This window comes from Dysidea avara, chromosome 7 (genome assembly GCF_963678975.1).
Source record: "Dysidea avara chromosome 7, odDysAvar1.4, whole genome shotgun sequence".
Classification (NCBI taxonomy): domain Eukaryota; kingdom Metazoa; phylum Porifera; class Demospongiae; order Dictyoceratida; family Dysideidae; genus Dysidea; species Dysidea avara.
The window spans coordinates 11,960,306-11,977,278 of record NC_089278.1 but is presented as its reverse complement, the minus strand read 5'-3'; the positions used below and the strand labels follow the sequence as shown (position 1 = coordinate 11,977,278).

General features: G+C 39.8%; 3 protein-coding genes across 4 annotated transcripts; all 3 read right to left on the bottom strand.

Annotated features, from left to right (window-relative positions):
• Positions 1–8: 8 nt before the first annotated feature.
• On the bottom strand, positions 9–8,706 carry LOC136262521 (uncharacterized). Its single transcript, XM_066056822.1, has 13 exons — positions 8,650–8,706; positions 8,512–8,594; positions 8,300–8,448; positions 5,624–5,722; positions 5,161–5,568; positions 4,772–4,894; positions 4,611–4,726; positions 4,477–4,555; positions 4,374–4,423; positions 727–822; positions 541–682; positions 190–266; positions 9–139 (listed from the first exon to the last, which is right to left on the bottom strand). Exons 4-13 carry the CDS (start codon positions 5,624–5,626, stop codon positions 76–78), a joined length of 1,158 nt encoding a protein of 385 aa, XP_065912894.1. The 5' UTR covers positions 5,627–5,722; positions 8,300–8,448; positions 8,512–8,594; positions 8,650–8,706; the 3' UTR covers positions 9–75.
• A 4-nt stretch (positions 8,707–8,710) lies between these two features.
• On the bottom strand, positions 8,711–12,430 carry LOC136262520 (CUGBP Elav-like family member 3-B). Of its 2 annotated transcripts, none has more exons than XM_066056820.1 (11): positions 12,244–12,430; positions 11,300–11,373; positions 11,142–11,224; positions 10,889–11,063; positions 10,600–10,679; positions 10,216–10,335; positions 10,093–10,144; positions 9,504–9,821; positions 9,248–9,454; positions 9,063–9,197; positions 8,711–8,843 (listed from the first exon to the last, which is right to left on the bottom strand). In XM_066056820.1, the coding sequence occupies exons 1-10, from the start codon at positions 12,378–12,380 to the stop codon at positions 9,073–9,075; spliced, it is 1,371 nt and encodes a 456-aa protein (XP_065912892.1). In that variant the 5' UTR covers positions 12,381–12,430; the 3' UTR covers positions 8,711–8,843; positions 9,063–9,072. The 2 variants fall into 2 exon arrangements, with proteins under 2 accessions (XP_065912892.1, XP_065912893.1); XM_066056821.1 differs by having other exon boundaries at positions 9,504–9,767.
• On the bottom strand, positions 12,406–16,738 carry LOC136262518 (coiled-coil and C2 domain-containing protein 1-like). Its single transcript, XM_066056816.1, has 3 exons — positions 16,510–16,738; positions 15,827–15,959; positions 12,406–15,691 (listed from the first exon to the last, which is right to left on the bottom strand). The coding sequence occupies exons 1-3, from the start codon at positions 16,687–16,689 to the stop codon at positions 12,486–12,488; spliced, it is 3,519 nt and encodes a 1,172-aa protein (XP_065912888.1). The 5' UTR covers positions 16,690–16,738; the 3' UTR covers positions 12,406–12,485.
• Between the last annotated feature and the right edge of the window lie 235 nt (positions 16,739–16,973).

The following is a 16,973-nucleotide window of genomic DNA, read 5'->3' as shown; positions in this document are numbered from 1 at the left end:
TCGCATAGTGAAGTTTACCTGTATACATGTGATTGTTGCACAAACATGAGACTGTATAATAAAATGCAGATAATTTTATAATTTTCTCGTAAATTTTAGCTGCACAGTGACTCCAACATGATCTGATGTGGCCTGCAACCTAACACAATGCACATATCTATACAATGAGCAACTGCTAGTAATACTTACTGTCTCAAGCCATCATCTAGGAAACCCACCCACTGCACACTATTTTCAGGAAGCAGGTACGTAAATATATAATCAATCTGAAAACATTGGAAAACAGACAGAGAATAGCGTAATTACTGATTGTAAGGGTTATATAAATTATGTTATAATACCAAGAGTTAATCCAACTATTATTAACTCTTTGTCACACAAACAAACATGAGCATACTACACTACACAGCATTTGAGCAATGCAAAGGAGCGCTGGCATTGTAAAACTAACTGTTGTCTCTTTAGGTATTTATGCACTTCTGGTAAAATTATTTCACATATTGAGGTGATGTGTGAATGCACACCAGTCTAGAGGCTTACCCGTTTAGTTAGTTTTTCTTCCAGCGTGGAAAATGTGAGTCCAGAAAGACTGTTATTATTATGATGGTATTTTGCATAGTCCCAGACATCATACAAGTTCTCAGTACTAACACCATTGACAGTGAGCATTCCTTTAAGAAACCTGTACACCACCACATGGTACATATAACTGGCAAGTGTGCTTACCTGATTGTGTGAGAGTGAGGCTCTGTGTTCAAGTCACCCATCAGTACTTTGTTACCTTTGTACTGTGACATGAATCTCCATATCTCTACTACAGATCTAAATACAATAAACAACACTGTATGTATCCTTGTTATACTGGTCTTGCATAGTCAAACACTACACTACGCTGCACGCACACACACACACGTACGCACACACAAAAGCAAAGCCTTTAGCGCTGCTACGCGGTCATGCTGCCCAGTGGCCAGCACTGGGGCACCTGTACGCTACTCAGGTGCTATGAGTCAGCGCAGGCATGCCCTCCTGGGGCAGCACTAGTAAACCGCAGGAGGCTGTACCATGTCTCACAGGTGAAGGTGTCGGCATCCGAAGTCCCACCTGGACCTTCACCTGCTATATTAGACATGGACAGTTGAGCATTTGCTTCCCCAGGTACCCATTGATGTTACAGGTGGGTAGGCTGCTTCCCCAGACCACCAGGCCTAGGTCCCCATTTTAACAGCTCGGTAGACTGGAGCAGTGTGAGTAAAGTTTCTTGCTCAAGGAAACAACAACACCACCAAAGTGGCCCAGCTGGGAATCGAACCTGGAACCTTTCGATTACCAGGCGGACGCCCTAACCACTTGGCCATGCTGCCCACACACACAAATGCACGCACGTACGCACACACACACACACAAAGCCCTCCAACAACCATGCAAAACATGGCTATTGCTGCAGCACCGGGATATCTGTGCACCACTCAAGCACTGTAGTCAGTGGTAACAGTTATGGGAAGAGTAACTTTGCTCAGTGAACACCTGTGCTAAGCAAGGGACTATGAAACCCTTGAATGCTTACATGTGGAACAAGCTTAAATTATGCATGAGTAGTTAAAGGACCATACCACATAGCTGGAAAGTTTGGCAGGCAGAAAGTTAGGTGAATTTGATCCTTCAAAAATTTGTCAAAGGTGTCAAATCACACAGTAGACCTAATTAGCATCACAACAGGCTGTACATGTAAAGAAGACAGTGACATGATATAAAGGTGACAAAGATGGCAAGTTTGACAGCTGCTAGTAGCTTACTGTAGATTCAGCAATTCGTGAAATGGAAAAGCTTGTCAAGGTTCCTTAGAGATATATTCACTTAGAGCCTCAGTACAGATCAGCCAATAACCAGATACTAGTTACAGCTAACGGCTGCTGTAACAGACTGTAGTTGGCAGCGATGCTGAGCAGGATATCCCAGGCCAAGGTGATGTAGACTGCTTTCTACCTATGAAAAGAAGCTAAGTTTTTTTTATGAAGAAGCTATTATGAACTAACAGTGGAGATAAACTTTACTCAACAGCTACTAAGGGTACAGTTTAAATATGTCGGAGGATTTTACTTCAACAGAAAAGTGGATCACTGTCAAAAGGTCCGACACTTAACAGAATACAGATAGTTCATTGCAAAAAACGTCAACATTGGGTAACAGCTACTACCATTAACTGTAGTCACAATGACGTGAAGATTTTGATTCATTGTTTTAGTATTTGGACAGAGAACCAACACAACTCATCAAGAATTTATTCTGCTGTGATGGGATAGATACACACATCAAAGTGACTCAGTGCTGCAAGCAGATGGGAGCAAAAGATTGCAGCATATTTGCTATTGCCTGCAATTGCCCATGGATTAAATTCAAGTAGGCAAAATTTTAACCAGCAAGCCATGAAAGCTCATTTTGTTTGACTGTTTCATAACACCTTTTTCAAATCAGCTCATAAAACAGTTACACAAAAAGTAGAGTAGATTCAGATTGTTGCAAGAATTGCACATATTCTTGAACTTGTTCATCTCCAATCAATAAGGGCCTTCCCATTGTTTTCGTTGGCAAAGCTTGGGTTTTGTTCCTTTCACCAGACTTCATCTGTTCCTTAATAGAGCACTGGTACTTGTTTCTGAAGTGAAGAACAGATGTTTCATATCAGAAAAGGTTTTGCTATCATTGTGATAGTGAAGTGAATTTGTCACACCGAATTCAGCTGCTCTCTTTCCAAAGCGGTACTTCTGCTCAGGTGTGAGATGTATGTACAGGCCTCTTTTACCATTAGCTGTTGGTCTTTCAAGAATCAAACTAACTTAGAAATTTACACAGCAATAGTAGAGGAAAAGGAACCTCATACTCAATGGCCCAGTTGGATGGATCAGGTATTCCCAGACGATGTTGATACTGTGATGACCTTAAAACAGTTTATAAGAGATCAACATAACAACTGAAGGATATTGTGAGATAACAGCAGCCAGCAAGGTAAACTAAGTTATGTGAAAACCACATAGATAATTTTTTGGGATTTTAGTTTGGCAAACTGCAAGTGATTCACCAAAATTCACTGAATAATTGGTAGAGTCCCTTGGTAGTAATGAATGCCATCTTGTGCCAGAACCTGCCAGCACCCTTTGGTAAGATCCAAAGTGCCAGTCTTATTGCCCGTGACAGCAAGTTAGACATTTAGCCACAAACACAAAGCTACATGAATACCATATAGCTGGAAAGGTTGGTGGAAGAAAGTTGGTTTTCCCAGACCCAGTCACATATTTGCGCTGAATGTTGTATGGTGGTGTGTCACAAACTATCACGAGTGTCAGAACCAAATTCTCATAACAATACCCCCTCCCCAACAAATTTTCCTGATGTCTAGACTACTGCCCAAGAAAGAGCAGCTAATTAACTTGTCTCTATCCTTCTGAAATAGGATAGTAGCAAATTTAAGCATTGGTGGTGTAGCAAGCACATGCACAGAAATGAAATTTTTTTGCTGCTACGGTACCCTACAGAGTTAGCCCTACATACTTGATATCTCCTATACAATGAATACCTAGGACTTAAGAAATATGTACTATTTACAATGTGTTTCGACTGGAAAGTACTTGTGCTAGTGGGTTTAGTAATGAAGAAATACAGGTCCTTCCATTTCTGAGATGACAAGAGTCTGAAAGTCACCAGAGTCGATTATTTTCCTACTGATGATCTACAGTACTTGCGGAGCAATAGATGTAGGATCTTGGGTGTTGCCAAATTCATGTTCATGGTGACTCTCAGAAGACAGTACAGTGGAACCTCAGTTATCTGAACCCCTTGGGTGGTCCATAAGTCTGAAAAGTCCGTATCTCTGAAACTGTAACCTTAAAATAGCATAAAGAACTTTGTTTAAAATTTTAGTATTATCAATTACTCTAATAGAGCAGTCATCACTCTAATAGAGCAGTCACTTCCGTAGTTTGGTTAACCAAGAATCTGGATAACTGGGGTCCGGACAACTGAGGTTCCACTGTATTCTCAACTCCTTTGAGCTGTTTGAGCCATGTTATTTAGACTGAAGAGAGTTCCAGACACTTTTGTGCATGCAGCAAGTCCTGTCTAGACATAGTATTGCTGCATAAGCATGCCCTGGACCTCATCTGTTATGTGCGACATGGACACTTCCCCAGTTAACACCAGGTCCCATTTGAACTAAAGCAAATGTAAGGATACAACAACAACTACAGCATTAAATCCAAACTTTGCAACTACTAGGACAGTGTTACGCACACACATGCACGCACGCACGCACGCACACACACACACACACACACACACACACACACACACACTCACGCATTAAAAAAAACACAAACCTTAGTCTGGACACTGCATTAAGAGAAAGATGTGTTACAAATACATGTAACTGAATAAACAGCACATGATGATAATTCAGAATGATCAGGTTTCATCCCTTACCCTCCCAATCACAGGTACTGCTACTTCAACATGTAAACAAATTCTCTGATGATAGTCATCCTCATAATTGTATCTGTTACTATAGGCAATATACTATATACACTGGGGTTTAAAAATAAATTCTGAATGCTCACCGATAAAGTAAGATGTAGTCATGTGAAATTATGGGATACTTGGACAGCACAGCCACTCCCTCTTCTACACGGATGTAATCCCGTAAACCATATGACATGGCTGGCTGAAATATATACTACAAGATTATGTAGATAAGTGACTGAGGGCCTTAATAAATTACCTGGTACTCTTTGAGATGTCTGTACAAATGAAATATTTGATTCTTCCCATAGTCACTAAGTAAGTTGTAATCATATCGAACTTCTTGAAGTGCTATGATGTCTGCCCCACTGTTGCTAAGTAACTGTACTAGGTAATAAAATAAACATGTACTAACACACTACTCAAGTGTTATATTAGAGTATACGTTTCATTGATAGACAGGACAGGCCCAAAGGGTACTAAAGCAAAGAAACCCAAAAAGGAGAACAGTATAATACAGTATATAGCAAAAAGATGAAGTTGACAACAAAGGCTAACATGAACATATAACAGTGGGACTGCAAGGTCAAATGTCCTGCACATTTCAGGGATCAGATCAGATATGATTATGCATGCTCATACACAAACCTTTCCCATTCTATTGATCCTATCGTCATAGGTCTCTCCCTCTAACTCATTGGTGTTCCACATATTGTAACTGATTAGCTTTAGATGTGTCACTAAAGGTTTTGCAGCAGCAACCACACCCACACTGACAAATGGGATGGGCTGAGGTGGAGAACAAACTGATAAAACATCAAAGCTCCCATTGTTACTCTGAGATAATGAAAATATGTGAGAGAATATGAAGAGCATCTTTAGCCTCGTATCATAGGAAAGGACAAAATAATGATCATAACTTTCTTTTTGTTTGGTCCATGAAACTGACACCTTGTATGCTACAGCTAATATGAGATACGCTCGTTGTAGTTGACCATTGTGATTCCTGTATATTACAATGTGTGGATGTATGTTATCCAAAGTGACTAAATGTTGCTGTGAACAATGTAATATGGTACACACATTGGGTGGTGAATTAACATGTCCTTACCATCTTCTTGAGTCTGGACAATTGTGGGACAATCAGGGACCCATTGCCATGGAGGACTAATGAATATGGTGGTGCTTCTTTCAGATGGTCATAAACCACCTGCAAGTACACAATAGCCTGAATGGTAATCTATTAACACCCTATAACATGCGTATACAAGAGGGTGTCTGATTGTGAACTGATGTTCTATTATCAATTGTTAGTGTCAAACTAGCCAGCAAACTATTATTAAGTAATTAAGGACATATCTGGTTAGGTTTCAGAGAAGCTTTCAGATACTTGTTCTTAAAATACCAGGCTATGTCAGTGATCTTACTCTAATAGAGCAGTCAACATGTATACTCTAATAGAACAATACCACTAACTATAGTATGTTCACGTTGAGCTGAATCCTGAAAAACAGCTAAAAATTAAAAGTGGATTTTTTGTCAACAGATTTAACATTTTAGCCAACCAGATGATTATTGGTAACAGCAAAGGTGTCAACAACAGACACGTACAGTTTGGCTCCATTACAAGTTCGGGAAAGGGCTGTAATGGACACTGTACTTATATGGCTTCCACATAGGAAATGTATTGTGAAATTTTGATTGGCTGTAAATATTATGTCAAACATTTGAACAAAAAGATTTTGAAATATTTTTAGTGGGTCAAGCAGTACTACAAATGAGCCAAATTTCAAGATTGTGTGTAATTGCATCCATGAGTTATTAAATGTTTTTGAGGATTCAGCTCAACGTGAATATACTATACAGTTACACGAGGACACCCCTGTCGTTACACCATCCCTCCAATCAGAACTGAGACTTTTGCCAATTCCTTCCTACCCTCCACTACCAAACTGTGGAATGAGCTACCATAGACAACCTATCCAGTTTTAAGGATCAACTAACACAGCATGTTTTGTTATAACTAGCACTTAATTGTGTGTGTTTATACTCCCTGTGAGGTATAATAATGCCTGTTCATGCTGGAGAGTGAAATGGTACGACGATTCTATTTAATGCTAATCAAAACACCTTAGCACGTGACCTGCATTGTGGGTAAGTGTTTGCTTGCTCATCTATCAGAGAGAGAGATGACAGGCTGGAAAGCAGATGCACAACAAATTAATCAGGTATCATGTGTTTTATCAGAGCTGGTTGTATGCCACTACTTGGTGGTATTCTGTATATCTATCTTGCAACTTATTAAATACTGCTAACGGTGGGTTTCATCAGCCTGTTGGAGAAATGGCACTTGCAAGATAGCTAATGTAAGAAAGCTGGAAGTCTGTTATGAAATACTGTACAATTGATATACTCTAATAGAGCTATCATTTTAGTGTACACACTTTTAATTACCCACACAATGCTGTGTTTGGTTCACTGAAGTAGCTAAGTTGTGTGTGTTCATCTTGCAGACATTCTTAGACTGAATATCCTAATAGAACAGTTACTTAACCTAATATAGCAGTCAGTTTCTAACTCTTAATTCTGTTGTAGTAGTAGTCACATCTACGGTTACCAGCTTGGAAAACCATGCTGGTGTCATGCACTTGCATAATACTGTTATATGACTGGTGTTTATATTGTATCAATGGTTATTCTCCTGACTACAGCATCCTAGCTATATGCCTTGCCCTGTTGTAAGTTTGTCCCGTCTGTACATGTACTTGGTTGTATGTGACCCAGTCCTAGTTATAATAATAATAATAGAAAGTACATTAATTTGTCTCAGTGCATAGCATGCCAATATTAGGGGCACTAAAATTATTAAATTGACTGCTTGAACCTGAATTTATCATTAAAACACTGTACGAGCACTAGTACATCAGTAAGTCCTTGAAATAGACCCATGCACTTGATAGTACACATTAATTTGGACAAAAGTCCAATCTTTATTTCTGCAGAATGTTTATTAGGCCACTATTTGGTGGTATTCTGTTTTTCATCAGCGCCCGCATGTATATTTACTGCCGCACGTATTTCCCCATTATTAAAGATTTTCATTATTTCAACCAAATATTGAGGATGTGCAATTCAGTTCTAAGATTGCTACACAGCAGCTACTTGCATTGTAGCCAAGAGAATGTGAAAGATTAGACTGCAGTGATGTTTACTGATCCTCGAGTGAACTGTGATCACGTGACGAAGGACAACAGCATACAGTCGCCAAACTAGCTGTGTTGAGTTAAGCTAAGTTAGCAAATTGTCTGTTATGCAGAGAGTATCAGGTCCTGGAGAGTATAGAGGTATGAAAATAAGTCTAGCTATATATATTGTGGCAAGTACTGGGAATAATGGGTAATGGTAATGAACCACCCACCCGCACTATACATTTGGAATTTTCTGATGAAAAACAGAGTGTCACCAAATAGTAGCCTTTTAGAGTGTATGACTACTCTATTAGGGTATCTCAATCTCATGTACACCAACCATTGTATTACCTGTAGTGTAAATCGGCTAATGAGTAAGAATTACAACAGTTGCTATATATATATATATATATATTTATGGATTCAGAAAAAAGTCAAGGGGATACTGCCTCTACTGTGTGTGTGGCCCACCCCCTGCCCAGATCACAATGTGAACAGGCAATTGAAACCAGGTTGATTAGGCAGAAGTTAAATAGCTATACTGGTGCATATTCATTGCGTGAATTAACCTTATAATAGCTTCTCTGGTGTGTGCATACCTTACTGGGTTGTCTGCACCACAGACTATTAATTAGCTAAAACCTGGGTACTTGTATAGCGTATGTCAAGTCACTAGGTCTAAGTCCTTGTAGGTTAGGTAATCCTAAGGCTGCAGCACATGTTGCTGTTAGACCTTCAGTGCTGGTCACTGTAAAGCACTAATAATAATAATAGTATGTACAGCCCACGTAGCTTAGCATGCAGCACTTACCTTCAGTACAGAACTGACTTCTCTTTCTTTTAACTCATTCGCTTCACGACCCAGCGCCCCACCGAACTGCAACGCGAGCACATCTAGTCGGTGCGCATCAAAAAGAATAACACTAATATCGCTATACTTTTACCATACCTCGTGATGCATCGCATGTACCAACGAGCGATACGAGCAACCACACGACAAACAACAATAATGAAACGAGAACACAGTTAAAATGATAAAACATGACTAGAAACACAATAAATACCAAACCACAATTACATACATCTACGTGACTGTAAGCATCACGTGACAGTACAGTTTCACAGCACAACTCCACAACAAATCTGCAAAAACGGAAAAGCACATAAAAACAAAGTAACAAAACAAAACATGCCAAACTATTTTTAAGAGAATAATAAAAATTGTATAAAATATTTTAATATCATTGTATAACGGAGCCTAGACCATTCTAGTCCTATACACTTGAAACATCACACTCCAATAAAGGAAGTGTCTTTGGTCCCAAAGACACTTCCATTATTACAGGAGTGAATAAATCCCACCTCAATAAGCCTAATAGGGTTTGCTGCCTTTAGGCTTCTTGAGGGATACTTTCAGTCTTTTCTGGTCTACTTGATAGCCATTCATCTGTAGTAGAGCATTCTGCGCTGACTGTGGGTTATTGTAACTAACAAATCCTGTAAGCAATACAAGTAACACACATGCATCAATGATAAACTAAACGTACCAAAACATTTACTAAGGTTTGTTTGTTTGTCAATGAATACGGTGGCACTGATAACCTCTCCATACGTAGAGAACAGCTGTATCAAGTCTGCATCAGACATGTTTTGAGGTAGGTGATAAATAAATAGGTTACACCCATCTGGACCCTCCCGTGGTCTCTGGAATGTTGTGCGTTGCTGCATAGTAGCTGGAATCATTTGATTAACAGCTGGAACAAAACATGATAGCAAATCTCTTCTCGTACATACAGTATGTACCTTGTACTCCAGAGTACGCCTGTAGTATACTCTCAGGAGTTAGACCAGATGCAGTCGGAGTGGTCGACAAGGAGGTGGTGGACTGTGTTGGCTGCTGCATAAGCTGAGCCCCACCCATCATCTGTGCAGGAGAATATGCAGCAGCAGCAGCAGTAGTAGCTGTTTGGCCAGGCATCATTCCATATTGCTGCATCTGTTGCATCTGCTGCAACTGCTGTGTCTGACTGAGGGCACTCTCAATAGCACTGCCCAGAACACTACCAGCTGACATAGTTTGTTGTGACATCATTGGTGATGGCATACGTGCTGCTTGCTGACCTACAACAAAGTGAACCACTCTTTAAAATTTTTCCATAAAAACTGTTACCAATACATATACAGTAGGAATAAAATTATAATCATTTGTTATTCCTGTCATACACATTAAGTTGGCCATCAGTTGCTTTCAACCAATTTCAGAATTTACTGTACATTTTCTAGAGAAAGCCATTGATAATATATAACCTATAAAATGTTATTTCCTTCAAAAGTATTACTTCAAGTACCATTAATACAATATTACAAGACTACTACTGCAGTTTCAACTCACCTTGAAATTGTGTGGCCATTCCTAACTGCTGTTGCATTTGTTGCTTAAGTAACTACAATACACACAACACCATAACATCTACAGTTTAGAATATAGACAGTGGAAAACTGTCATCATACTAACCTGTTGATATGCTTGTAGTGCTGGAAGGGGAGCCATTGTTGTGAGTGAGTTGAGTAACCTCTTCTGTTGCTTTTCACCATCAGTATCAGCAATTTTCACTTGTATAGCACCATTACATCCCTGAGGGAATAAATGATAGCCTGAGTCACCTGCATTATTAGTAGGTTCAGTAGAGACCCTTATACCAGACAGTAGTTCAGTGTAAAGTTTTCATCTACATTCTCAAAACTCAAAACTCAAAACTATACTCAATACTGTAGGATTATCTTGGTGGAGCAAACAAGCTCAGCACACCACTCTGTAGGTTACCAAAGTAAATTCTCCAACAAAATAAAACCAAGAAATATTAAGGAACAGTTTGCCAAACACAAATCATGAACTCACTGGTAAGGTCATGCAGTTGTGTAGTTGTGTGATACACTTCTCAGCATCATTTTTGGTTTGCATCCTAACAAATGCACACCCTAAAAACAAATTATATACTTGTAACATATATAGGAGGATGGACAAACACAACACTTAATGCAAGTAGCAAATAACAAATTATAATCTATCACGTGTACCACTACAACCAATATGTCAATGCTTCGATCTCAAACTGCTAGGAAATAGTGCATGTACAACATGAATTTATAATGTGTGCTTAGAATGCTAGCATATGAACAACTCCTACCTTTTGAAAGACCATCTTTGTCTCTCAAAACAGTAGCCTCTTCCACTACACCATAACGAGAAACAAGTGCCTTCAGTTCAGCATCACTGAATGTTTTAGGAAGCATGCCAACAAACAACTTGCGCTCCTCTTCTTTTCCCTGATTAGCCGGCCGTACTTGTAGTGCTGTAGTCATCTGTAATAAAGGGATTAGTTTATGAGTGACAATTTTTGCATTAAGCATACTGTAAACTACTTGTTAATTTTAACTTACACCAGGCAATGTGTGTTTGGCGTGAAGTGCTTCTTCTGCTTTGACAGCTGAATCACGCGCACAAAATGTCAAAAAACAACACCCTACAAAAAGAAACAAGATACATACATTATTTTCTGAAATAGATTGTTGAAATTGTCATCCAGTCAATGACTTACCCTTGTGAGCCCTTGTGTTACGATCTCTTATAATCGATACTTCATAGATTGGACCAAAACGAGCAAATACCTCTCTGTTAACAACAACAAACATACACAAGCAATTTGACTATTACTGACCTATACAATAATAACATTTGCAACAGTGTACTTGTGTACCAAATAATGCTAAATTTTGGATTCAAAAATTGAAATTACTAATGGTTCTAACAAATAGATTAGCCTATTTGGTCATTACAGAGAGGTCAATATAATAGAGGTCGAAAGCACAACTACTACACTACACCTGGCATGTGCATGTCATATCACAACATTAGTGGTCCAGCTGCATGTACACCTCATAAGCACATTACTTATTGATTTAAAGTTTACGTCACAACCTTTTATGTACTAACACTGAGTCAATCTGTGACTTCAGTCAAAATCAAGGGTTACCCCAATTCAAGGTCAAAACAATGATTATATAGTCAACAATCAAACATAAAGATTTGAAAACTCCATAAGGGTTTTTCACAAAGACATTATAAATTAATCACCTTGCTTATTTTAACAGTGCACGGCAACCACAGTGGATGCACAAAGAAATTACATTAATGCATCAAACTTTAATCACACAAATAATGGTAAAGTTTATACGACCAAGATTGTACCAGGCATGACTACAGAATGTGCCTCTAGATCTACTGTTTACTAGTCTTGTATCCAGACTGCTTTTTTTCAAATACAAAAGCAGTCAGGGTCTAACTGCTCCAGTGTTTACATGGACCCCTAGCTTGTACAAGCTACCATCATAAGCTACACAAGCTACCGTTACCATTATACATGCCAGTATCTACCCTTTCTTTGCTCACAAGTGAAGAGACAACAAAATAACACACAGGGGACTGGTTTTTACCGTAGGCGGAAGACACGCACATCAGATTATCTAATTAATGCGCACTCACTTGATGTCTTGCTCTTCATAAGTACGAGGGATTTGTCCTATGAAAAGTTTAACTGCATCGGGATCTTTTTGTGGATATGTTCCATTGTTGCTTAAACTAGCCACGCCGTCTAACTTGCCGTACTCCTGTTGACTCATCGTACACGTGGTTGGTATTACAAGATTACACAAAATTTACGGAAAATAATTTAGAAACAATACGGTAAGATTTAATTATTCAAACAAACTCAATTCACATAGCAACTACTGTAAAGTTTGCAGTTCGTTTTCCATCTTTTTCTTACGATTAGCAAATATAAGAGCCAAATCTTTCTTTCCTGCTTTGCTCAGCTGTTCAATAGTTGCTGTCTCACGAGAAATATCATCCCGAATTTTCTGAGCATAAAGACGTTGAAAAGTCTTTCCTCCCCTTGCCATTTGTGATTTAGTTTCTTGCATTTTTCTAAGGATCAGTTGCTGTCGCTTCACCAACACATCTTGCTTGCCACCTTGCTTGATAAGTTCTTGAACAAGAGTTAACTCGAATTTAAGAGCTTCTATACTTGTAGTAGTTTCAATTTTAGCTGGGGATGGCACTAACATATTCTGCAAACCAACTTTCCCAGTGGCAGCCCCTACAGGTTTAAGATGTGCAGAATGCACCAGAGGCACAGGGGAAGACTGTATTAATTTTTCAGTGAAAACAATCCACTTTTCTTTCACTATTTTCTGTGTAGGTCCTGACAACGGCTCTCTAATGGATATTACAACATCTAACTCACCACCAATTGGCTTCTTGCCAACTACTATGGGTGCAGTAGTGGATATATCACATTCATTCTCAAATGTCTCCAGTTTAACCTGTGCAGTTCCTATTGATTCCATTTTGGTCCTCAGAAAACCACGAGATTGATGGAAGATCTCAAACTTTACAGGAGTACGTTTAAAGGCACGCACTATGCTTCGCTTGTGATCACGATCAAGTAAGAAACTGTATTTGTAGTTAAATTGTGGAGTAGCTGTTTCTTTAACAACATCAGTATTTGCTTTAGGAGAATCTTCAGTAGGATAAGGAAACTCCACTGTTACAGACAAGTGAAGATCCTTTTCAGCAACACCAGATGGCAGCTGCAGTATCTTAGCTTGCACCACTTGCACCACACACTCTGAAATTCCAACATCAGTATTTGCTACAGCTACTGACATCTCCTTTAGTTCGGTGGTAAAAGGAGGGGGAGCCTTTCCTTGAGATTGTATTCCTGTCAGAGCCAACAAATCACGCTCACACTCCTGCTCAAGATTACGAAATTGGGCCACAGCACCCATGCTCTGCAGTGCAGTGTACATGTCAGCATACTTCTTACAAATACTTATCTGTGAACGTAGTTGTGCTTCAATCAATTGAAAAGTTCTGGCATCAGCCTCTGTGGCAGGTCGTAGCTGGCTAATAAGGCCCATGTTGGGAGAGGAAGATTTAACCTCAGGAGGTAACTGGGTTAGGTCTACTGGCAATCCTTGCAGAGCTGCCTCAATCATTTTCTGGCAAGACTTGTAGTATGTCATATGATGAATGGCTTCTTGCCTGTTACCTCCATCTCTTGCAGTCATGGCTGCTTTCTTAAATGTTTCCATTCGATGCTTCAAGTACTCCAACTGTTTGTCATTTACACTAGACCGGAGCTTCGTTTGTGGTGGCAGTGATGCATGTGGGCGTGGCTGCATTGATGCAGCAGCAGTGGGGCGTGGTTGAAGTGATGCAGAAGGATTTTGCACAGTTGCAGCAGCAGGTTTTTTATTAACAGGTATTGGAGGATATCCAGGGGGTGTTGGCAAATCAGCATAATTAAATGGTTTACCTAGTTTGGTGGACTTGATTGCATCGTCATACTGCTTCACTATACGTCCCATCCTTCGTGCTTTGCTACCTTCACCTTTGCCTTTTGCATCATCCGTAGCTTTTTTATACTTTTCTATCCTTTGCTCTAAAGCCTCGAGAACAGTTTTTGGTTTAGGTATAGAGTCATCTACATCATTTTCATCATATTCTACTGCATTGCTAGCAGCAGAAGAAGTACTCTTAACACTACCTGACTTGTTTGGCATGTGCTGTGCTGTGTCAACTACAATTGTAGACTTAAAACCAGGAGGTGGCCCGGGCATCTGTGATAAATCTATTTCCTGTCCATTATCAAAAGCAGCCAATACTTTATTGAACTGCAAAGCTCTGACTTGATGCTTTTTGTGATTTGTTGTGTCTCCCTTAGTTTGAGCCTGTTGGGCTGCAGCAAGGTATTGTGACTTCCTCTCTAATAGAAGCTTTTTAACATTACTTTCACCTGTGGTAATGGTAGAAGCTGATGCTGCTCCAGAAGTAGCTATTGGTGACGGCTGTTTGTGAACGGCTGCAGCAAGTTTAACTGATGAAGTAGCTTGATCAGTTTGCTCATCAAGTCTTGGCTTCTTCACTCTATCATCAACAAAAGCAGTGGCCATTTTAGCCAGGTCTTCTTCAGTGATGTCAAACTCATCGTCATCGTCATCCATTGGAATATTCCAACCTGGAGGAGGTAACTTTTTCCCCTTCCCTGCACCATCTGAAGAATTCAGTGCCTGCTGAGTTGCACGTGGCTTAGGGGAAGGTCTAGGTTGTGCAGTCTGTTGGGAAGAAGTTGGCTGTGCACTGGATGGAACTGCTGTACGAGGCTTAGGAACAGGTGCCACCATCTTAGGCTGAGAACTGGAAGCTGGTGGAATTGAAGAACTAGTAGCTGTAGTCTGGAACATTTGATCACTGACTGCTACATTACTCACAGTGGCGGCTCCTTGTGACTTGTTTTCAGTAGTAGGGGGTGATGGTAAGTCATCAAGGTTGACAGCCTTCCCAGCTTTGGCTTCTTTCAACATGGACTGCATAAGAGTGACAGATCTCTTGTAGCGATGTGTCCGTGATGATTCTTTGCAGTTGGCAATAACTGTCTCATACAACTTAATACGGGATTGGATCATATCTACTTGACTTCCTGATGCAGATTTAGGAGATGTAGATTTAACACCTGCTGAAACCCCTTCTTGAGTAGGTTTAGTGGTCTTGGGCTCTCGATCATCTACAAAAGTTTTGGCCAATGCAGCAATTTCCTCCTCAGAAATCTCAAACTCTTTATCATTTGGTAGTTTTGCAGCATTTCCTGCAGATGGAGTCTGCTGCTTCTCCTTATTACCAGCAGTTGTTGAAATTGGTGCAGGTAACTGCTCCAGATCAACAGCTTTTCCAGCCTGAATTGACTTCAGCATTCCCTGCATGGTGCCTACAGCTCTCTTGTAACGGCGTGACTTAGATGCTTCTTTACAGCCAGCAATAGCTGTCTCATACATCTTAATACGATCCTGAACAGCTTCTAGTTGTCCTGATGAAGACGAAGATGACACAGTCATAGTAGCTGAGTGCTGTGTAGATATGGACTCACTGTCACCTAAAATACAAACAGCCATATAACCCATCAAATACAATCATACACGCGCGCGTGTACACAAACACACACAAATAGACACATACATGCACGCACACACATATGCATGCATGCACACACTCAAACACACATACAGACCTAACACATCATTGAGTTCAGACAATAAATCATCATCCATTAAATCCTCATCAGTCACTTCAACTTTATCAAGGTCTACATCTTTCATACTATCAGCAATTAATGCATCAAGACCTACTGATTGCTTGCCTCCCTGTAAATAAACAATGACAACACTGCAGTTAATTAAGTTGCTAAGTCACTCTATTGACCTTAGTTAGCCCTTTATTACATCACTTAACTACTACACTGATATTATTACCCTGTCCAAAATAGTGAGTGATAGTTGTTGTGTAACACATCATGTGTGCATGTGTGTTGTGTGGTGTTAATTTCATAAGCAGCTGTGACTGTGTCCTTTAAAATACAAGTAAAAGGATGTGGTCTCGATGAAATTGCATAGTATGTTTGCAGCTCTAGTGTGATTTGAGAAGTGTAGACAAATTGTTGGAAAAAATACAACACTTGCTTTCAGTTCATAAATTTATGAAGATTTATTTATGGAAAATGGTGGGTCAATCAGGTCCGTGAAATAACTAATAAAGTTGACATGGCCTACAGACAATCAATTCTATAAACCAGTGGCAGGGCACACATACCGTATGCTGGACGCAAGTTACTGTTTAATAGCCACCACGTCGCATCCAAAAGTATATAGAAATTAGAATCCTGCACAAAACACTCTAACAGTATGTTTAGATTACCTTAACATTCCTAGACTTAACAGGTTTCTTTCCTTCTAAAGCTAGTAATTCAGCTTCTAGGTCGATATCGCCATCGTCACTCATTCCTAACCCTCCTCCCATCCCCATCATTCCCATTAGACCTGATAAATCATTGCCTTTCTCCTTTTTATCCTTTCCAGCCTTTCCTCTCCGTGCCATTTTATGACTCTAATTAAAGCATACTCTGTTTAACACGTGACCAGCAACACGTGTGACGATGCTCACGTGCTTGTATTTTGCAGCAGTCATTTTTTGTAATATAAGTACATATCCACGCTCTGATCCAACAGGAGGGCAGTAGAGCATTTGCCTGCCAGCATGGTTGGTGATCATGAGACTCCATACCTGGGTATATGTAGCAACTATACTACTCCAAGTTTTGCTTCCTTGAGTCGATGAGTCTTGCAGCTGCCTCAGTACCCAGCTGTAAAACTGGAGAGTAT